General features: G+C 41.2%; 1 protein-coding gene across 3 annotated transcripts in view; it reads left to right on the top strand.

Annotated features, from left to right (window-relative positions):
- Positions 1-23,214, top strand: part of VPS13B (vacuolar protein sorting 13 homolog B) — a 731,003-nt gene that overhangs the window by 322,857 nt on the left and 384,932 nt on the right. For all 3 annotated transcript variants that reach the window (XM_075549441.1, XM_075549440.1, XM_075549439.1), the window contains exon 24: positions 18,925-19,145. In XM_075549441.1, the coding sequence (XP_075405556.1) occupies positions 18,925-19,145 (221 nt within the window). The remainder of the gene's footprint in view (positions 1-18,924; positions 19,146-23,214) is intronic.

Here is a 23,214-nt window from a genome sequence, read left to right as displayed (position 1 = left end):
TCAAAATCTTCAGGATGACTAAAAAGACCTTGTCTTTTCACCTCTCCAGCCGTCTTATCTGCCACTCTTCTGCCCTCGGTGTTATTTAAGGGCTTTGGCAAATGCTGAAAACTTGGCTTCCTTCTCCTCATCTCTTGTCCAGCCGTGTGTTTGCTCAGGCTACAGGACGTTTTGCATATCAGCGCCCCTACTCTGTGCTCTCCTTTTACCTCACTTATTATTTTTATGACTCTAATTCCAATTGTAATGGTTTTTTGTGCATCTGATTAAGCCAGTAGGGTGAAATGGACAGGAAGCCTGCTTGTGTCCGTTGTTCTGGTCCCAACACCTAGCATATTACCTGACACAGGAGGGGATTGGACTAAATATTCGTTGACTACATGAGCCATTACTTTTAATTCATCATACAAATAAAATATTTGTTGTTAGTAAAGGAAGAAAAATGTAAAGGTCAGTTTATAATATGTCTTCAGATTCATAAGCAATTGGATTTTTTAAAAAACACTATTTCGAATTTTAAAAAAAGTACAGGTGATCAGTAGAACACACAAGAAGGGATTTTGTTGTAGATTTGAATTTTCTTTTCTAAGCTTGAACTTAGAAAGTTCAAAGTGAGGGACTCTTTGTTGAAGTATCATCTGATTTCAATTGCCAGGAAAGGAAGAGAGCCCTCTAATGTAGCCAGATTCCATCCGTGTAGAGTGTGGGGTCCACATCGGCATGGTGAGTTTCATTAGGGAGAATTTGCAGTGAGGTTTGCAGCTGGAATTGACTCCATCCAGCCAACACCTCCGAGCACATGGGCGCCTATACTGTGCTCAGGAGAGGTTTGTTTCTTCTTTGAAAGAGTTGCCTGTGATTTTAATAAAATATTTTGACAGAAATGGAATATTGAGATCATTTAGAAATTAAAACTTTGCTGTTGTTGGATTCAGTGAGTTTTAATAGAAACAGATATAAAAATTGTCAACTGTTTATGCAAAAGGGAAAAACTATTTTTCCATGTAATTTTGGTTTACCTTAGTGGTTTTTATTTATGGCTCTATTTTAGATTGTTGCATATTATTTATATCATAGTTGGATAATTAGAATTTCCAAGGATCCTGAAGATAATGAACTTTGACAATCCCTGCCCTCTACTCCTCCACCGCCACCACCCTCTCCCATTTCACTCAGTGTCTGACTTTAATTCATACATGCAAACAGGGTAAAGGGGGAACTCAGACAAGAATTTCAATTTGTTGTTACTGCTTTTAAGTGCTTTTAAATTCTGCTTTTTGTCTTGGGTGGGGAGGGGAAAGTTGGTGCCGAGAGCGCAATAGCAAGTAAACATCTAGAAGAGAATGAGGGCAACATGAGCACAAACATGCCTGAGTCGATAGATGTGTGATTGAGGTGAGAGTTGTCTGTGTCTAAAGGTCCTTGATAGACATTATCCTCAGTGATTCTCACCCAGTGCCTTCCATCATTTGTCTACCCCCCTGCCCAGTAGGGTTTCTGAGTCTGGAGACCGGTGTGAGGACAGACTGCCACATCCTTTTCCTGCGGGCTTGCAGCCACTCAGACAACGGCTTAGTTACTGTGCCACCAGCACTTATTTACATCCTCTCAGGAATTTTGATACATTTAAAAAGCGAATCTAAAAAATAACATAAGATTAAGGGACATTTATAAACGGATACAGAGGAAAATAAAACCAATTCTTGATGATTACCACTGTTAACATTGTGTGTTTTGTTATTTTCTTCCTAGAATTTGGTTTTTCAGCTCATCTAATATAATAAAAGAGAAACACTTATTATGTTAATATTTACTATGTAGCAGTAAATAAATTTATTATATCGTATTAGAATAATAATCACTACCAAAGTTTTTAGCCCTATTTGTTTCTTCTATTTTATCTTTGGTTTTTATGAGGATTTAACATTTTAAATCCATTTTCCCCTTTAAGTAAGAGGATTTTCTTGAATTGGCATGAATTCTCTCGTATGGTGAATGGAGACTTTCTTCCTTTAGTTAATAATGTTACATGGAACATGTTTCCAGATGATCCTGGAAAAGGGGGGTTCAGTGTAAGGATGTGTGAGAGTCAACAGGGCAGCAAGCATCCTTAGTACCTACCATACCTTAGTGACTAGCTAGAAGGTGGAATGTACATCAGGACATAGTAGCAGTGTCCAATAGATATTTAATTTACATAATAGCCATTTGTATACCTTCTTTGGAACCTTGGTGGCACAGAGCACGTACTTGGCTGCTAATCACAGGTCTGATTTTATATCCTACCCCCACAATGGGGTGAACCAAGAAGGGAACATAAACCAGCAACGGGAGCAAAGCAAAACCACAAACCGCTGAGGAGCCCTAAAAATAGATTTCAGATTAGAAGGGGCAGTTCCTCGAACCCCTCAGGACCGCTGGGGAGAGAGTCATAAAGGTCAGCATACTGACCTGGAATTAAGTATGCTGCTGCTTCTTGTCCTCCTCCTTCTCCTCTTTCTCCCCCTCCCCTCCCCTTCCCCTCCCCCCTCCCTCATTTTTTTTCCTGTGTGTGTTGTTTTTCCTCTTTTTATTCAGTCTTTTGTTTTGTCTCTGTTAATTGTTTTTGTTTTACTTCCTGTATAACATAGGCATGGAAAGCAAGCCCAAGGAGGAAGCAACAGGACTGAAGGTTCTGAAGGGACTTGGAGGGAAGAGAAGGCAGGGAAAAGGAGCGATGAGCAAACAATGCCAGAGACAGGGGAACAACTAGGGAATTAAAAGTAGCTGCAAGGAGGATGGTTCCGATGGTGTTGGAGCAACAGCATTCTAGCTGAGAGGAATTACTAAGAGGCAGAAGAAGGGCAAGCATGATGGTGGGACAGGAGGAAGGTAAAAGGAAACAGGAAAGAGCTAGGAAGCAAAGCTATGGATAGAGGTATAAACATAGGTGTGCACTTACGTAAATAGATTAATTCATGAAGAGAGAGGTATTGGCCTGTGTACATATATTTATGTGGCAATACACTGAGGAAGTGGGTGAACTTTGGGCCTCTGTTCAAGTCCTCCTTCAGTGGAAGAACACTTTGTTCGAACAACCTGGCATTCTGTGATGCTCACCCTCCTGACACGATCGCTGAAGACAAAATAGGTACTTAAGCAAATGTGGTGAAAAAAGCTGATGGTGCCCGACTTTCAAAAGATATAGCATCTGGGGTCATAAATGCTTGGAAGTTAAACAAGCAGCCATTTAGCAGAGAAGCAACCAGCCCTCATGGAAGAAGCACACCAGCTTGTGTGATCATGAGGTGTCAACTGAATCAGGTAACAGGCACCAAAAGACCCCAAACAAAACAAAAACCATATTGTTCAGAAGGAGAGTGGGTCAGAGCAGAGACCCCAAACCTATCCGTAGACAATAGGACATCCCTTCACAGAAGGGTCACAAGGAAGGGATGAATCAACCAGGGAGCAGTATAGCACTGATGAAACACACAATATTCCTCTAGTTCCTTGAGGCTTCCTCACCTCCCCACTATGATGACCCCAGTCCCACCTTATAGTTTTGGCTAGACTGGAGCATGTACCCTTATACCGATAAGAACTCAGGACACACGAACCCAGATTAGATAAACCCCTCAGAAACAGAAATGGAATAGTGATTCCAGGAGGGTAGGTAGAAGGTGAGGGGAGCAGGGCAGGAAAGGGGAACTGATCGCAGCGATGGGCACATAATCTCCCGCCCTGGAGGTTGTGGGGAGGGGGGTGTGAACAACAGAAGCATTGGTGAAGGAAGAGATTGGTTGGTGTATGATATGATAACAACAAAAAAGATATAACAATTTATAATTTATCAAGGGGTCACAAGATTGGGAGGGGAGCTGAGGAAAGGAATAAAGAGCTGATAGCAAGGGCTCAAACAAAAACTGTTTAGAATATGATGATATGTGCAGTTATGCTTGAGACAATGTTATAAGAGCTGTAAAAGCCCTCAATCAAATGATTTAAAAAATTTTTGTATCCTAAGACTTCCACAGGAAGTTGTCTCATATAAAGGCTGTTCTACGTCAGCTTCAACTCAGTAACACGCAGCAGCCGCTCAACAAAGGACTTTGTCTTCATCAGTCATGCTTTGGTATTATTTCTTTAAGAACCCCTTTCTTCTCTTGAAGTGTGGACCTTTTATAGTTTCATTCTTACATCTAGATCCGTGATCTATTTTGAGATAACTTTGTATGTAACTTAAGGGTCTAAGTTCATTTTTCTGCTTATGGATATCCCGTTGTTCCAGCAGTGGAACAATTGTTCAAAGTCAGTTACTCCCAAGTTCTCACTGACTGCATTTTGGACCTTTGTAGAAAATCCATTGGGCCTTAAGTATAAAGCCTTCCCTACAACATTCACTTGTCTTTTCTTGACCTTGACGAGGGGTGTCAAAACTGGCAGCCCGCGGGTCCCGAGGTAAATTTTTTTGTGGCCGGGATGCAATGAAATAAAATGAAAATAGAAAAAAAAATTGTTATGTAGAAAATAGCGCTTAGGGGAGATCAAGGCAATACCGTAAACACAATTCCCTCGTTAACCCTTTAACTACTGAAGACGAGGATACACGTGGCCCAGTGCCTTACCTGGGGGCCTGTAGAGTGTGTAAACGCACTGACTCAGTTCCAGCGATGTTTGGTGTCACGTATTGTAAACAGATCCCAGTAGGGAAAAGGTTGAGAAGAGCACTCTGGGCGGTGCTGTTATGAATCGTACCCAGCGGCAGCGCTAGTTCACACTTTTAGAGGGACGCCATTATGATCGTGTTTGTCAGCTATCCAACATTTTGTGTTTTTTATTAGTTATTTTGTTATATTTTCCAGTCACAACATAAGAGGTAAGTGAAAACTAGTCGGAGGAAAGTATTGGCAAGTTTAGGGTAAACAAGAATAATTTTAGTTTTATAAATACATAAAATAAAATAAATGTTTAAATAAAAGCGGTTTCATAGTGTCTTAATTCTCCTGTCCATATCCTGAATCCTCATTTCAAAAATAGAAATTTAAAAAAATTTGGAAATGTGATGTGGCCCATGTGAATTTTGCATGTTGCACCAAATGGCTCCTTTTTTAATTGCGTTTGACCCCCTGGCCTAGACTTTCTTATCTTAGTTACCGTGGCTTAATAGTAAGTTTTGGCATGGGGTTTTACACATTTTCCAACTCTGTTCATCCTTTCCATAATTATTTTCAGAATTCTAGGTACTTCACATTTCCACATTTTAGGATCTACTTATCCATCTCTACAAAAAGAACTTGCTGGATTTTTTAAAGTAGGAATTATACTTTATACATCAGCAAAAGATTTGCCATTTTAGCAATATTGAATCTTTCAGATTATGCATTTGAAATGTCCCTTTATTTATATTTTCTTGAATTTCTCTTTTCAGTGCTTATAGATGTCAAAGCACCTGTTTTATTATATTTTTATGAAATTCTTTTTTTCCTATTTTGAAAGAAATTATTTTTAGTACTGTTCATTGCTATCATATACAAACTTTTTTTTAATCTTGTGACCCTGATGAACTTTTGTTGGTTTTATTTCGGATTCCCTTTCATTGTTCTTGTGCCCACTATCTATGAACACAGATAGTTTCACTTCTGTCTTTCTTGTCTGTGATGGAAGCCCTGGTGGGAGACCGACGAGACTTGCTCCTCCGGCAGGAGTGAGAGCCGCAGACGCTCACAGGAGCAGCACTTGCCCTGTCCTACAGAATTGACTCGGTTGCAGGGACTTTGGATGTTTGGTTGGGTGTAGGCATTTAAAGCTAGACACTTTTCCTTAAATACTGACTTAATTTTGGTATGTTTTCATTTGTGCCAAAATATTTTCTTACTCTCCTTATGTGATTTCTTTTGGGCCCATGGGATATTTAAAAGCATATTGTATAATTTTCAAACCTTTGGGGGATTTTGTAGAATGCTTTTTGTAACTGATTTGTAACCAACCATCACAGTGGAAGAGCATACTTCACATTACTTTAATCCTTTTAATTTTACTAAGACTGTTTGGTAGTCTGGCATATGTTCTTTGTGTTTGGAGGACTCGTTCTCTTAGACTTGACTATGCATCCTCTAGTTGTCAGTCAGCTCGAGTTGGTTGATAGTGTTTAACTCTTTTGCATTTCTCCTGAGTTTCTGTTTAATTATTCTCTCAATATTTTAGAGTGGGATATTGGGATCTTTAAGGTATCATTGCTTAGTTGGGTATCAAATTATGTCAATTTTTGCTCCGTGTTCTGGGGCCCTGCTGTTAGATGTAAGTGCATGTGTAATTATCACGTCTTCCTAAAGTATGGACCCTTTTTTCAGTGATGAAATAGTCTTCTTTGTGTAATGTTTTTCAGTTGGCAGTTCAATATGTTACTCACTAAGCAACCAGTGGGCACCCCTGTGTAATGTTTTTCAATCAGTTTTTGTTGTTAATCTAGCTCGTTCGAGTCTCTGTTAGTTACGGCTTGCAGGGCACATATTTCCCTCTTTTTCCTTTCAGTCTGGTTATAGTCTTGAATAAGGTCTTCCTGCTTCAGACAACACTGAGTTCAGTTTTGTGTTTCTTAAATACTAATTATTTCTGATGTTGAATGGGGTGTTGAGGCCGTTTGTGTTTACTGTGATATTAATGTGTCTCAGTCGTACTGTTTGTGTATTATTTGTTTGGATATTTCCTATCGCTTTTGTTCTCTTGTTCTGGTGGAAAAGCTGTTGGACTGTTGAATGGCGAAGTTGTTCAAAGCCATGAACCACTTTACAGAAGGAACATGCAGCGAGTATTCCTGTCACGATGGGCAGCCTTGGAAACCCCACATCGGGGCTTCTTGACTCGGCGTGGACTGGATAGGAGTGGGTTCTATTTATTTTGTTTTCTCTGTATTCTTTACTCACAGAGAAGTCTCTGGATTTTGACATTGACATTGTTGCTTGTTTCCTTCATGAAATGCTCGCCTGGCTTCTAGAAAATCAGTATCTTTCCGTTGTTTGTTCTAGTACTGGGCCACTGCTTCTGCATGACCGTCTCTTAAACCGTCTCCATAGTCACTGCCTCTTGGGGCCTTCTCGTGCCCACCGGTTCAAGTCTGTCACATAGCAGCTCTCTGCATGTCCACCATGTGACGTTGATAATTCTATAGAATCTTTCTTACAGAGTGGCAGAACTCTTCAGTAACTGAAACCTTTATCTACTGTCATAGGTAGACCCTGCTCACACCTCTCAGCTCTAGCATGCCTTTGAAGTGGCTCACCAGAACCCCAGAGCCACCGCAGGGAAACCACGGACTCACTGAGTTCTGGAGAACTGTGACCACCAGAGCTCAGGGTTCCTTCCATCCTGACCTCCACTGTACAAACTCACTACCAACCACAGTTCCTCATTACAATGCTTTCATTGACAAGTTGGAGTTGGTTTTTTGGGCTGCTAGTTTTAGCAGTGACATCTTGGGTTTCTAGTTGAGAAGAATATCTTTCACAAACTTGAAATCAGTTTTCTGTTGTATTCATTATTGTGGTTATTTTATTTTGTATATGTAATGTTTCATATTTCCTACTTAAAAAAATCCTTTGTTCCAAATGTGAAAATTTAGTGTCAAAGCACATAAAATTACAGGTTTCCTATGTTCATCCTGCTCTCTTCTTGGCTTTTCAGTAATTCTCTGTCAAGAAAATTAATTATTATACCACTTTTAGTACCTTGATATCTTGAAAAGTGCCCATTACTTGAATTAAAGAGTCCTTTATCTTAATTTCTCTAAAGCAGTTTGAGCAAGCACTACCTGGTGGAGAAAACCAGAAGCATTTGGACAGGGATGGGTGTAGAATTCAATGTATTATCCCCATAAGGTTTTAATAAATATTAAAATGATCTCTTATTACAATAATTATTACAGTGAATTATTTTATTACAAAAGTTATTGTAATAATATATATTTGATGTCAAAACCTGCGGTAGTCACAGTAGTATCTGGTTCTAGATTCTCCTTTCAGTCTGGAACATATGTAATCAACACTATAGAGAAGGTTTTATTGGTCTTTTTTTAAAAGAAAGTCAACATTCAACAGCTACAAGGGTGTGAGAAGGAAACTGAGGAAGGCCCCTCTCCAGGATCCACAAACATTGTTTATCATTTGCCATATTGTCATTTATAATGTGATTAATTTTTACCCTAAGTGCATATATTTTCCCCCACGGTATAGTATGTTAGCTTTAGATGGGATAAACAAAAGCATCTTTCCATAATATTAATCTCTAGTCAGTGAGATACAGAGGCTGCCCGGTTAGAAGTCTATGGTGAGACTCTGTGTGATTACTGTATTTTTTTGCATATAATTCTGGATTTTTATGATTATTTGCAAACTGTTGCGTCCCCCTAAGAGGTGTTTTCCTTAATGTCCTCATAACCAATTTCTTTTTTTCACATGTTGCTAAAAGAGTAAAAAGTAGAATGGCATTGATAAAAATACTCTCGGAGGGCAGGGAGGAAATGGCCAACTAGAAAGTCTGTTCTGTGCCTTTGTTGGCTCCTTGGTGCAGCGCTGCAGGAAGCTATACCAGCCAGGTCACCCAGGGGGACGGGCTCCAGCAAAGCTTCAAACTGAGACAGTTTAAGGAAAAGGAATGGGCTGTCCATCCTGGAGGGATTAGCCTCTGCCCCTTAATGAATGGCAGCGGAACACTGTCAGCTAGAATGCTCCAAGATGAGCCCCTCTGGGTGGAAGACGCACGGAGACCTGCCTCCTGAATTGACTTGCATGATAGGGATCAAGTAGAGCTTTGGGGACTTCCTGTTTGGTGATGGGGCACATCTGTAAATGAGAAGTAACAGCTCTGTTCATGTCTTAAGTATTAGAATGTTAGAATGTATAAAATACGAATCTAGGAAAATTGGAAATCTTCATGAAATAGAACATATATAGATTGATATCTTAGGTATTAGTGAAGTAAAATGAACTAGTATTTGCCATTTTAAATCAGACAATTATTTGCTTTACTTTGCTGGGAATTCAGAAGGAATGACGTTGCATTCCTAATCAAAGAAAACATTTTAAGATATATCTTGAAGTACAATGCTATCTGTGATAGGCTAAAATCTGTATGCCTGCAGAGGAGTCTGGTTATTACAACTATTATTCAAATGGACACACTAACCAGTCAGGTGAGTGATGAAAAAACAGAAGAATGCTACCACTTCTTCAGTCCAAAATGGATGAAACATAATCAGGATACACTGAGAATCACTAATGATTGGAGTAGAAAAGTAAACGCAACGAGAAAGGCTCAGTGTGGGACATGCTCTTGAGGATGAGAAGGAGCTCGCGATCAGGGGGCGGCGTCTTGCGAGGCCGCTGGCTGCTTTGATGCAGATATCTTTTCCCAACAACATCAAAATGGATCTTGCCAGATGGATTCCACAGGAATCCAATGGACTACGTCTGTAGCAAGAGATACGGGCCCTACTGACCTAGCAGTCCGCATTTCAAAACCACTGGCTGCTTTGTGGGGAAAGCTGAGACTCTGCTCCTGTAAAGAGGGACAGGGCCTCAGAAGCCCCCAGGGGAAGTTCTGCCACGTCCCATAGGGTCACTATGAGTCGGCATCAACTCAGTGCCAGTGAGTTTGGCTTAGGAGTATAAGATGATAAAGAAATTCAATATCATCAGCCAAAACAAGACCGGGCACTGACTTTGGAAAGATAAAAAATTACTCATATACACATTCAGGTTGAAGCTGAAGGATTTGAAAGCAAATTCATGAGACCAAAAAGACTGCCTTGAGCACCTGAGTTGAGAAACCATTTCTAGAACTGTCTTGACATGTTGACTACTAATGTAGATTGACATCAAGAACATCATACACAAAGTATAGAATTAGGAACTACAGAAAAGACTCTGCAACTTGCTCTTGAGTGTAGAGACAATGGAACAAACGGTGACTGAGAAGTAGTCACTTCTTTGTCTGGCTGGAAGCCCGTTGTGCAGGGAGTTCTCTGCTATGCTAATAGACAAGACTAAGATGGGATTGTCGTGAATTCATTGGGGATATAGGAGCCCTGGTGATGTCATGGTTATGCATTGAGAGTCACTAGGAATCAGTATAGTCTCCATGTCAGGAAGTTTGGTTTGGTTGGTGGAGGGTGTAAACCACGTCACTCCCTTTATGCCCTTTGGGGTGTGGCCCACTGAAAGACACATGCATAAGAGCCGTATGTATAAGAGCATTTTAGAACCAGGAACACACAGAGAGAAATCCCAGCACTATTGGAAGGATCTGTCCGAGAGGCAGAGGCTGAGACCAGAGAAACTGTATACTGTGGCACCAAAACTATGGGACAGAGGAGAGGAGCTAGGCTGAGATCTGAGGCGCAGGAGGGGTGGGGGAACCAAGGGAACAGATGAGTGGCACTGAGACTATGGGACTGTGAGGCAGAGTAGTGACAGGCTGAGGTTCGGATAGAGACTTGGCTAGGCTGGTTGCTGTGGACCAGTAAATATCCTTACTATTTACTGATGCTGAGTTGTGGTAGCCTCTAATAACTTTTATCTGTTAAAGCCCCATAATTTTGAGTTTCGTCTGAGAGGCCTGTGTGGCCATTGCAATGAGTGATGTAGCCTAACATAGCCATAGGGACCTACGGGAGGAAACGTTGGTGTCAGAATAGGGATAAAGAAGGCATGTGTGGTCCTACCCTCATGGCAATAGGGAAGCCAGAAGAGGTCAGATATGGCCACCCCATGTTATCTACTGCAAAGAAGTAAAAGAACTAAGCAGGAATATTCAAAAGACAGCTTCAGAACACAAACCGAAGCAATTACAATGAAAAGTGCAAAGACCTGCGATCAGAACACCAAAAGGAAGAACACACTTGGCATAGCTCAGGCTGAAAGAGTGGAGGAAAAAATTCAAGCTATGAGTTTCAATATCGTTCCACACTGTGGGCAACTGTTGAATGATGCAAGACACATCAAAATAAGATGGAAGGAATATACAAAGTCCTAAGAGAATTGATTTATACTCATCCATTTAAAAATATCATTTTATTGGGGACTCATATAACTCTTATCACAATCCATACATACATCAGTTAGATAAAGCACATTTGTACATTCGTTACCCTCATTATTCTCAAAACATTTGCTCTCCACATAAGCCCCTGGCATCAGCTCCTCATTTTCCCCCTCCCTGCTCCTCCCTACCTCATGAACCCTTGATAATTTATAAATTATTATTTTGTCATGTTACACTGTCCAACGTCTCCCTTCACCCACTTTTATATTGTCTATCGCCCATAGAGGAGGTTACATGTAGATCCCTGTAATCAGTTCCCCCTTTCCACCCTACCCTCCTTCCATCTTCCCGCTATCACCACTCTCACCACTGGTCATGAAGGGATCATCCACCCTGGATTCCCTGAGTTTCCAGTTCCTATCTGTACCAGTGTACATCCTCTGGTTTAGCCAGATTTGTAAGGTAGAATTGGGATTATGATGGGGGCGGGAAAGGAAGCATGTAGGAATTTGAGGAAAGTTTGTATGTTTCATCATTGCTACACTGCACCCTGGCTGGCTTGCCTAATGGCTCGTCTCCTCCCTGTGGCCCTTCCATAAGGGAATGTCCAGTTGCCTACAGATGGGCTTTGGGTCCCCACTCCGCACTCCTCCTCATTCACAATGATAAGGTTTTTTTGATCTTTGATGCCTGATACCTCATCCCTTCGACACCTCGTGATCACGTAAACTGGTGTGCTTCTTCCATGTGGGCTTGTTGCTTCTCAGCTTGATGGCTGCTTGTTTACCTTCAAGCCTTAAGACCCCAGATGTTATGTCTTTTGATAGCCGGGCACCATCAGCTCTCTTCACCACATTTGCTTATGCAACATTCATCCCTTTTAAGAGATAACACAAGAACCAATGATAGTGAAGGAAGAATTTGAAGATGCACTGAAGGCCTTAGTATAGAAGAAGGTGCCAGGAATTGATGGGATATCAATGGAAGTATTCCAACAAGCTGATAAATCACGAGAAGCACTCATCTGTGGGAATTTGGAAGGTTAACAGAGTTGATCCATATACGTATCCATTCCAAAAATGGTAACTGACCAGAATATGGGAATTATCAAACAATGCCATCAATATTACATGCAAGTACAATTTTGCTGAAGATCATTTAACTACAGTTAGTATTAGTCTGGGTAGACTAGAGAAACAAATTCATAGACACTCGTGTATAAGAAAGAGTTTTATATAAAGAGTAATTGTACATTAAGAAAAAACATCCCAGCCCAGTCTAAATCAAGTCCTTAAGTCCAATATTATTCCATATGTCTGACACCAATCTATAAATTCCTCTTCAGACTCACTACACACATTCAATGTCGCCAAATGCAAGAAGTTTACAGGTCATTGGGTGGAAAGCCTTGTGGATCCAGTGGTGGTTGAAGCATCTCAGTGCTGGCAGGACTCTCCATGTGGCTCCTCCAGCTCCAGGTCTCTAGCATAGCTCCATGTATCTTCTTAGCTGGAATGTCTCGCAAGGAGTGAGCATGTGTCCTGCCACCAGCAAGCTATTTCGCTCCTTAGCATCTCCACATGAGGTCATCAAGCTGTGACCTGATTGACAGGCTAAACTCCACCCCTTCCCTCTTGATAGTCTCAAGTGGCAGCACTACATCCACAAGGAGCTTGCAGAATTGCAAACTGGAGTTAAAAGATGCCTTGCCATAAAGGATATATATCAAGATCCATGTCAGATGGATCATGTCAGAAAAATATTTACTCGTGTGTTTAACTGACTATGCCAAGGAAATTAATTGTATGAATCATAACAAACTTTGGATAATACTGTAAGTAATGGGATTTTCTATAAGACTTCATTGTGCTCATGTAGAACCTGTACTTATACCAAGAGGCAGTCTACTGGTTCAGGAAGAATAAAGGGCTATGACATGATTGAAGGGCAGGAAAGTTGTCAGGGTTATATCCTTTTAGCATACTTATTCTATTGGAATCCTGTGCAAATAATTTTAGAAACTGGACTATATGACATCAGGATTGGAGGAAGGTTCATTAACACTTGTGGTATGCAGATTATACATCAATGCTTGCTGAAAATGAGAACTTGTAACCATTTTAATGGAATTCAGAAACCTTCAAATCCTCAAAACTGGACTCATTAAGCAACATCATCATAAATGGAGCAAAGATTGAAGTTGTCAAGGATTTCATTTTACTTGGACCGACCAGCATTCACGGAAGCATTAGTCATGAAATCAAATTGCGTATTGCATTAGACAAATAAAGTGCACACAATCTGTTTCAGGTGTTAAAGAACAATTATGTCACCTTGAGAGATGCCTAAAATGTGCCTGACACAAGCCATGGTCTTTTCAGTAGCCTCGTAGGCATGTAAAAGTTGGACAATGAACAAGAAAGATTAAGAAAAATGGATGCATCTAAATTACGGTGGATTTGGAAGTACCACGCACTACACAAAAAATGAACGAATCAGTCAGGGACACAGCAAAGCCAGAATGCTTCCTCGACGGGAGGATGGGGAGACTCTGTGTCATATACCTTGGGCATCTTCTCGGAAGCCACCTGTCCCTGGAAGGGAACATTGTGCTTGGTGTGTAGGCGGCCAGCAAGAAAGAGGACGGCACTGAGTAGCTGGACGACACAGTGGCTGCAGTGTGCCACTTGTGAGGCTGGACCATGTTTCATTCGCTCAAGAGTCAGGCCCGATGGCGCTCCCTAACACCACAGTCATTCGTCACGGGCGCCGGCATTTAGAGAAGAGTCTTGGGTACACTGCCAGATAATTTTCTCAGGTGGTTTAACCTAATACTTTCTCTTCTGAGTCTAGTAGTGTGCAAAATCAACAAGTGAGACAATGTGGGAAATACAAAGTGATTTTTTTCCTGAAAATTGTATTATGTTGCAAGGTAAATATACACCAGTGGGTTCCCCATGCCTGTCTTCCAGTTGGCTTTGACACAAAGTTTATGTTTCATTCATTGTTCATTTTGTTTGTTTGTTTGTTTTAGTGAAAGTCTTTTATTTTTTCCCCTTAACAACAGTGATCTCACATAATATGTGTCCTTTTGTGATTTGTTAATGTTTTTCTCGCCAGAGTGCTCTCCAGGACCACCCAAGCCATGTGGCGCTTTGTGGTTTTGTTATTGTTTTTAAGGATGCATAATATTGTGTGTATGGACCGGAGGTTTTCTGTTTTTGTTTGTTAATCATTTTATTGGGGGCTTGTACAGTTTTAGTCACAACCCATCCATCCACCCATTGCGTCAAGCACATTTGTACATATGTTGCCATCATTTTCAAAACACTTTCTTTCTGCTTGAGCCCTTGGTATCAGCTCATTTCCCCCCTCATCCATCCTCCCTCCCTCATGAACCCTTGATAATTTGTGATTTTTTTTCATGTCTTACACTGACTGATGCCTCCCCTCCCTCACTGACTTGTCTGTTGTCCGACCCCCACCTTGGAGGGGTTTATATGTAGATTGTTGTGGTCATAGACCAGAGTTGTAGAATCCCTTCCTATTCTGATGGATATTTAGGTTGCTTCCATCTTCTTGGTCTTGTGTAACTATGCTGCACTGAATGTAAATGTGCATACGTGTCTGTTTGGATTCAGAGCAGCCCGGGTTGCTAGACGGGCTGGTGGGGTTTTTAGAGCAGTTTTAGCTCTTGACTTGTCAACCATCTTAGAGCATATTGGGGGAAGGTCTGGGAATATTATTTTATCATTGTTTAAAAAAGTACCTTTTATTTATTTTAGTATTCAAGGACAACTTACACAGCTAGGTTTTCTTGTACGCTTAATGATGTTTTTCTTCAGAGTGAGTGATTCTGGGAATTTTTGTTGCTAGATCTTAACTTTTATTAGGTAGAGTCTGCATTTCAAAACAGACAATCTTCATGCTAAGCAAAGGGACATAAAATAGATCCATAGGATGTCTTTTTCAAAAAGACTGAGAATGTGCTATATCGCATTTCAGTTTATTGTCTGATGCCAAAGAAGCAGCAGAAAATTGCACTTGTATATCTGAGATAGTCCCAAAGTCATTTGGGAATTTTTGTTGTACTGTGTCAAAATTAAATGCAGCACTTTCATTCAGCATGATCACCAGTTAGCATTTCTGGGATGAAACAGAGTTTTAAGAACAATATATACTTATATTTCAGTAACAGTTTTAAAATATGCAACCTGAAGTCATACCAAAATATTTTGAGTCACATTTGACAGACTGTATTTTATAAATACCCTGAAACATTGTGTAGGTTTAAAAATAATCTTGGAATTTGTTACAGATGATTTAAACTTTGCCATTTTTTTCTGAGGGCAAAATGTTTTCAGTCTTAAGCCAGACCTAGTACCATAGTGCTAACCACATATTGTGACGCACTTGACCCGGTTTTCAGGGAAGTTGCTGTGGACGGCTGTGCCACTTGACCTTTTTGACTATTATTCAGTACTGAATTTCAGTATTTTAGGTTTTTGCTTTCATTAACTGGTTTTGGTCAACACACTGAAAATGTTCAGACTTAACAGGACCCTCCCTACCTTTTGGCTTGCAGTAAGTGGAGGAAAGAATGGGTGACAGCTGACCTCCTCCAGCCGCACAGGAGAGGACAGCCATACGCCACCTCAGCGCTGGCCAGGGAGGATCTCAAAAAGGCTGAGACCAGATAGGCTCCCCCTCCAGGCGTCCTACCAATTCTGACACCAACTGACCCTCCCTCAGCTATCTCCACTTTTTAAAATTGGGTTTCATAATGTAATGCAGCAGCTCTGGTGGTGTCGTGGGCTGTGATCTGCCTGGCCAGCAGTTCAAACCACGCGCAGCCTCAGAAGAAAGCCTGTGCTTTCTCGGGAACCCACGGGGTCACTGCGCCTCAACGTTGCCTGGGTGTCAGGGAGTTGTCATTCAGTGCAGCGGCCACACAGAGCTCACAGACAACCCCATGTGGTGTTTATCAAGGACAGAACCATTCCAAATGCTCGGACACAGTGATTCAGGTAGGACTGCCTCTTCTCAGTTGTGCTCCCAGCAGGTTCTTCTCAGGTTTTTGCGTCTTGGCCATGTGGACCATTGTTCCTTGCTCAGTGCCAGCCATTTGCAAAGCTCTTTCTTTCATGACTCCCAGTAAATGCCCACAGGATACTTGCAAACCCCCAAACCAACCTAGGAGTTGATGCTTCCTCATAGCGAACCTGTAGGACAGGGTAGAACTAGCCGTGTGAGTTTCTGAGACTCTTTATGGGAGTAGAAAGTCTTATCTTTCTTCCAAAGGGCACATCATTGGCCCTAATTCTCATGCCAAGGGCACTGACTTCTAGCTCTGTGGGTCAGAAAAACAACAACAAAAACCCCCAGCCCTTCAAGCAGTACCTGGAGTTACCCCACGCCCCAGACCAGCCCCCTGTCCAGATGTTCTCCGCTTTACTTGCTGCGTAGTCCACTGCTCTGTCTCATTCTCTGGCTACTGAGTCAGCAGCTGTTGCTACTTCTCTTCTGTTCCAAAGGACTTGCTCTACTCCAAGTTTGTCTCTTTTTTGGGGGCGGGGGGAGTTTTTGGTGGGGGTGATTCCCCTTCTTATTTCTGATGTCTCTTTTTATACTCAGTAAGATGACAATCACAATTAACATGGTTAACAGCCACTCACAGCTGAATCATACATGCTTATTATTGTCTTCTCCCACCTTAACCGGACTCATCAGGGAAAAGTCATTTGGTGGGATTAGCAAAAACTACCTAGAAGAGCCATAGTGATTCATTGACTGGGGGATATATGTCTATTTCATGGTAGGTCCATTTCAATACTTGCCCTTTATGATTTAGCTCACCCAGCATAATGTTGGCCACAGCCAACCATGTTACAGGATGTTTTTGAACTGATTGTTCTCCGTAGTTGTCGCACTCCATTGTATGAGTGTACCACACTGTAACCACGGTGTCTCCGTGAACACAGGAGTAACAAAGCCTGGCTGTGGCTGGAAACTAACTAAGGAACCCTAACTGACTGCCCCTGAGTCCAGGCTGCCTCACAGCGACCCTGCCGGCACAGTGCAGCTGCTCTGGGAGGTCTCTGGGGCTGTAAAGCTTTACTGCCTGTCTTCCAGGAAGCGCAGTGGCAGTCTGGAACCCAGACCCAGAGTAAGCAGCGAGTAACCCACCACGCCACCTGCACTGGGTCTTTTATCTGTATCTCACAGAAATTGATAAAGAAAACAAGTGCCCAGTACTGACTGCTTGCGGACTATGGCCTGGAGCGGCTAGCCACACGGTCAGCAGCTAAGCCACTGTCGCCTCCCATAAACTGTTAGCGCTTCAGAAGCACACAGGCCCACTGCTACCCTGTCCATTGGAGTTGCTGTGAGGCAGAATCGACGCAACGGCAGTGAGTTTGCGTGAATAGTTATTTCTTTTATTTTTAAAGATAATTTTATTGGGGGCTCACACAATTCTTATCACAGTCCATACATCAGTTGAATCAGGCATGTTTGTACATATGTGGCCCTTATAGTTTTCTAGACATTTACTTTCTATTGAACCCTTGGGATCAGCTCTAACATCCTCCCCCCCCCCCCATAACCCCCTGAGGTAGTTTATTGTGACAACCTGGCCAATAAACACATGCAGGGTTAATTGAAGGGCAGAGGGATAAATGGCTCGGTGAGCCTTGCCTTTCTAGTTTGCACTTCTCTTGCTTTCTGATGGTCGGAACAGGGTGCAGCTGCCTTAGCACGTTCCCTGCTTCAGCTAGCCAGGCTCACTTCCTGAAAGACATCCCTGAGAAGCCACATGGACCTTTCCTGATGCAGCCCTGGGTGCTGGAGCAGCCATGTGGGAGACCCCTGCCAGCGCTGAGATGCTTACACGGTCACTGACTCGGCTTTCCTCCTGCAGTCGGCGTCATTGCGTGTGTTTTGTGAGATAAAGGAGGACTTTGTGGATTGGCATTGGACATATGGGTTAACGGGTTAATGTTGGACTTAATGGGCTTGGGCAGCACTGGGTTGGAATGTTTCCTTGACGTGGCCTTAACCTTTATACAAAATTCTCTTTTATACATGAGTTTCTGTGGATTTGTTTCTCTAATGTACCCAGACTAACACCCCCCCAATAGATTGTACATTGTTACTCTTTTCATCTCTCATACCAACTGCTGTCTCCCTTCCCCCATGTTTCCTGTTGTTCTTCCCCCTGTAAAGGGGTGTATGGTTATGGATCAATAATCGCGATTGGTTTCCCCTTTCTCCCTTCCTTTCCCCCACTTCCCCCTACTCTTCTGGTATCTGAGTGAATTATTTTAATCACATGTGTTTTGTTAGAAAACACAGTGATGCTCATTCTGGTTTTGACCCCCAGGGGTTCTGAGTAAGTGATCTAGAGCACAATCCAGGGATCTGTAATTTTCAATACTTGCCCCTGATGATTCTGATGAAGGTCATCTGAGAGACCTTAGTAGATAGTCTGTATTTTTTCTCTTTCATTCCAGGACTAGATTTAAGTTCATTGTTACATTTTCTTAATTCACCTCAATTTCTGTGCCTTCTAATGCATGATACACCCAGTCCTTAAGTTTCATACAACAACTATGTAGAGTGAGGGAAGAAGTTTGTACTTAATATATTTTAGCAAATTTCTATAATTTTTATTTGTGTATCTTTTAGAACATATGTAATATATTCCTGCAATAGTGTGTATGGTAAAATACAATTATAAACATTATTTAAAGCTAGATTTAAGTAACTAAAGATTGTTTCTTGGCCTTTGGAATACTTGAGTTTTATTTTATGATGCAGTGCTTAATGTTTCACGTCAAAAATATAAAAATAGATAATTTACAGTTTTGTGTTACTTCCCTGCTCCTTCCCTGTCTCCACCTTCAGGCGATGCTTTTCCTTGGACCATCAACGTGCATCATTTCAGCATATATACCCTTCTCGGCAAACAAGTGACACTCTGCCTGGTGGAACCCATGGGCTGTACCTCTACTCTGGCTGTCACCTCTCAAAAACTACTGGCTACAGGACCAGACCCTCGACATTCATTTGTTGTCTGTCTTCATGTTGACCTAGAGTCTCTTGAGATCAAATGCTCGAACCCCCAGGTTGGTACACTTGGTTTTGAACGAGTACGTAAAATAATGTGATTGAAGAGCAGTTGTTTTCCGTGAGGGCGAGAGCTTCTCCTCTGAGGGTCCCTCATGTTTTGAGCTGGGCCGTCAAGGTCGGCTTGGGGGTAGGGGTGTCCATTAAGAAGATCTTTGAAGCTCTCCCAAGTTTTGTAACTGAAACTCTTCTGAAAATGTAATGGTAGCAGAATAAATGCAGATTGGCTGATGGAATGAAATCAGTTACAGATGTAGTTTTTAAACATTGAAGAAGCACTTTATTGTCAGACTGGAAGAATCTCATGAAGAGATCAAATGTAATTATCAGCCAAATTCTCACTTAGAGCCTCTTTTGCTCAACATGTAGTACTACAAGAAGAAAAATAAAAGGAAGGACATAATTTATTATTAAAAAATAGAAAACGCATTGCTTTTTGAAAAAATGTCCATTGTTGAAACTCAAACCTATTGCAATCTGCAGGTTTATTTATTAATATGGATTCAGATCACCTGGGTCTTCATAACTTATTAATTGTATGCAATTAATAACCTATTTGGATAACCTATTTCTTTTATCTCAGGTAGACTTTTTATATTTTCTGATAGATTGTCAATGTTTACCAGATAGTGGCTAGAAGCCATTTTAAAATTGTATTATGACATATCCATATAATATATAGTATCAGGAGTAATAATATTAACATTGTTCATCAATAGTATTTAGCCATAAAAAGACTGAGAAGAATGGACTCATGGATTGTATTTATGGATAAACAGCATCCTAAGCAAAATCACAGTCCTGCCGCATAAATAGCTTAGACGAAAAGAGTTCTTACATGAAAGTTTACAGCAGGAAAGCTGCTCGTGTGTGACATAGCACGGTCAGGAGTTGTCTGGCACCAGGGGTGCATTGGAGATAAGCCATTGGGGCAGGAATGCCAGATGACTAAGTATATGAATCCACTTTTAGGAATGATAGAAATGTTCATATTATTCACAGTTAATATTTAGTAGTGCCTCATTTCTTTTTTAAAGCTCTCTATTACAGACAGTCTCCTACTAATTAGAGCTTTCCTCCAGAATCCTTATATGAGGAGTACCCTCCCCTCCCACCCCCCAAAATGAAAAAAAGCTGCACTGGGAAGAGCTTTCATAGTGTGCATTTTCCTGCTAGGCAAACATGGAGCGACTTGCTCTGTGGTAGTGCACCCTGTGCCGTCACCTGGGAAGGTCCCTTCTGGTCACAGTGAACTTTTTCATAAAAGCAGTTTCACTTGAACCTTGTTTTTGTGATGGCCAATTTCAGAGAACAGTGTGCGGCTGTGTAATTGTGTTTCCCTGCTTGGGTAAAATGCCACAGAAACTGGTGTGATGTTGAACACAGCTGACAAGGACAGCGCTTTGGGAAAAACTCAAGTGTACGAGTGGTTTTCTTGTTTCAAAAAAAGGGGGAATGTCGATTGATGACAAGCCTTGTTCCAGAAGTCTGGCCTGGACAAAAATGTAGACTTGTAGTGCATTTGGATTTCTTTCTACCAGGTCAGACTGTTAATTCAGCTTTATAGTTAGAGGTTCTGAAAAGATATATAACAGTGTGCAATCAAAAAGGCTTGATTTATGGCAGGTGGGGGAGTGGTTTTGCCACCATGACAATGCACCTGCTCAGGCAGCCATTTCAGTGTGCTAGTTTTTGGCATAAAACAGCATGTCTCTCTTGCCTACACACCTTACTCACCTGACCTCGTTCCATACAACTTCTTGTTGCTTCTCTGAATGAAGAAAGAGGGACATGAAAGAACAGTGATTTGATGGCATAGAAGAGGTGCTGTCAGCCATCCAAACAGATGACTTTGAAAATTGTTTCCAAGAATGGAATCACAGTTTTGGGGGAAAAAATTAAATATATCAGGGTGATGGTGTTTTTTTTGTTACCCCTCCTATTGTAGGTATTTCTGAGATGAACTGTGGAGGCAGATGGAGGGTAGTTGTACTCTACACCACAGGGTAATAATCTATAGCCATCTCCACTTAAAAAGTGGAATATTTGGTTTCCTTTATGATTTCAAACTCGAATGGCATTATTAATTCACAAAACCTTTTTCTTTCACTTGGAGAACAAATGGTAGTGTAATTTGTTATGTTGTCTAATTAGATGTAATGGGGTGGGAGTGGGGCGTCCCTGGTGATATAGTGGGTACACATTGGCTGCTCGCTGCAAAGTCAGCGTTTAGAATCCACCAGACACTCCTTGGGAGAGAGATGATGTTTTCTACTCCTGGAAAGAGTTACAGGAAACTCACAGGGCAGTTCTGCCCTGTCCTATAATGTTGCTATGAGTGAGCAGTGAACTTTTGGTGTTTAATTGATGTAATATGCAGCTCAACACTAGAGCCAGCCATAATTTTTATTGTTATGACATGTAAACCACTTCTGAGTGGAGTCTTGGCATACGTAGAGCTTATTTCCCCTGGTCTTTCCTTCCTATATCTTCTCCCTTCCTTTTGGCCTTTTCTGTGTTACCTGGCTTCCATAAATGGAATAGGACTTTTAAAAATTTTAATTACACCAGGGCTGAATGAACTGCAGGCAGTCAATCACATTGTGTCCAATTGTTAACAATTGACTGTAACCAAATTTTATTGGTAAGTTGTTGGGATATTTAAGTTGTTGGGAGATAAGTGTGAAAAAGACTTTACACTGTGAAATGAATGAGTGTTATTTTGTTTATTTAGATCTGTGTTTCCTATAGTGAGTGATACAGCTTCTGGGGAGTGCCGTAACCGTCCAGGGCTGGGGTTGCAGAAGCAGAGAGCTGCACTTTATCCTGGATTGTGGACTATAATAGAAAGGATTTTAATTGCCAAGGGGCAAGGGGAGGACTGAGTAATTTATTTTTCTTCTGAAAAAGGGGCTGTGGGCCAAGTAAGTTCAGGAACTGATGGTTTAGACTGGCTCTGATGTATATAGTATATAAAATATGAGATCTTCACAAATGGGTATGAATATGCCTGCTAGAAATTCAAGGCATTCCTGAAGGGATATCAAACTGTGGGATGCACGTAGAATCAACAGTTATTCAAAGATTCGGTGAAAGGTTAATGCTTTGGAGTAGCCATCCCTTTTGCCAGATTAATCTGAATTTTAATGATAAAATATGAGATATCAGGTGAGCCTCTTTCTTGTGAGTGCTTGCTTTAGCCTATACATTCAGCCTCCTGGGTTATGTCACAATTCCCAAAGATGACTTGATTTTTTCCCCCCCAATGAATTCAGCAAATATTTATTGAATCCAGCACAAAACCAGGTACCAGGGGAAGAAAGATGAATAAGACACACACACAACGAAGGCCACACCAATGCCCCTCATAGTTCAACTGTTAGCCACCACCAGATAAAGAGCAAATCATGGAAAATACCAAGAAAATGCAAACCAAGCCAAACAAAAACTGATCACTACATACAGAGAAACAAAGATTTGATGACCAACTTCTTTCTCATGAGACACCACGGAGGCCAGAAGACCAAACCCTTTAATCTGCTGGAATTAGAAAAATCCTGACAAACCACAGTTCTGCATAAAGCAAAAATAACTTTGAAGAATTAACTCTAACTGGAGACATTTTTAGGTAAAAGAAAATATAAAGAACCAGTCATAAATAGAATTGAACCACAAGAAATGCTAAAGGCGTTTCTTCTTGTTGAAGGAAATGATACCATGTCGTCGAGCATTTTTGAAGTGTGCATTGGTCAGTGAATTTCCATTTCTGTGAATTGACCATTCATATTGTGTACGCAGTTTAAAAAATTGCGTCATCTTTGTCTTTCATAACACTTTGTAAGAGTGTTTCATAGGCTGCAGAAATGCATACCATGTATCTGGAATAGAGTCATTGCCATTAAAGGTATAGTGTCTTTTGTCATGAGCAACGATTAATCATTTGTATTCAAACATATCTTTCTCTTTTTTATTTCTGAGTTTCCTGCATATGCGTACAAAAACACACAAATATACAGGAGCATATCACAGCAAACCCACTGCCGTGCCATCCGTCCCGAACCCTGAACA

Source organism: Tenrec ecaudatus, chromosome 5 (genome assembly GCF_050624435.1).
Source record: "Tenrec ecaudatus isolate mTenEca1 chromosome 5, mTenEca1.hap1, whole genome shotgun sequence".
Taxonomy (NCBI): domain Eukaryota; kingdom Metazoa; phylum Chordata; class Mammalia; order Afrosoricida; family Tenrecidae; genus Tenrec; species Tenrec ecaudatus.
The sequence above is the reverse complement of the archived record's forward strand: the minus strand, read 5'-3'. Positions and strand labels throughout refer to the sequence as shown.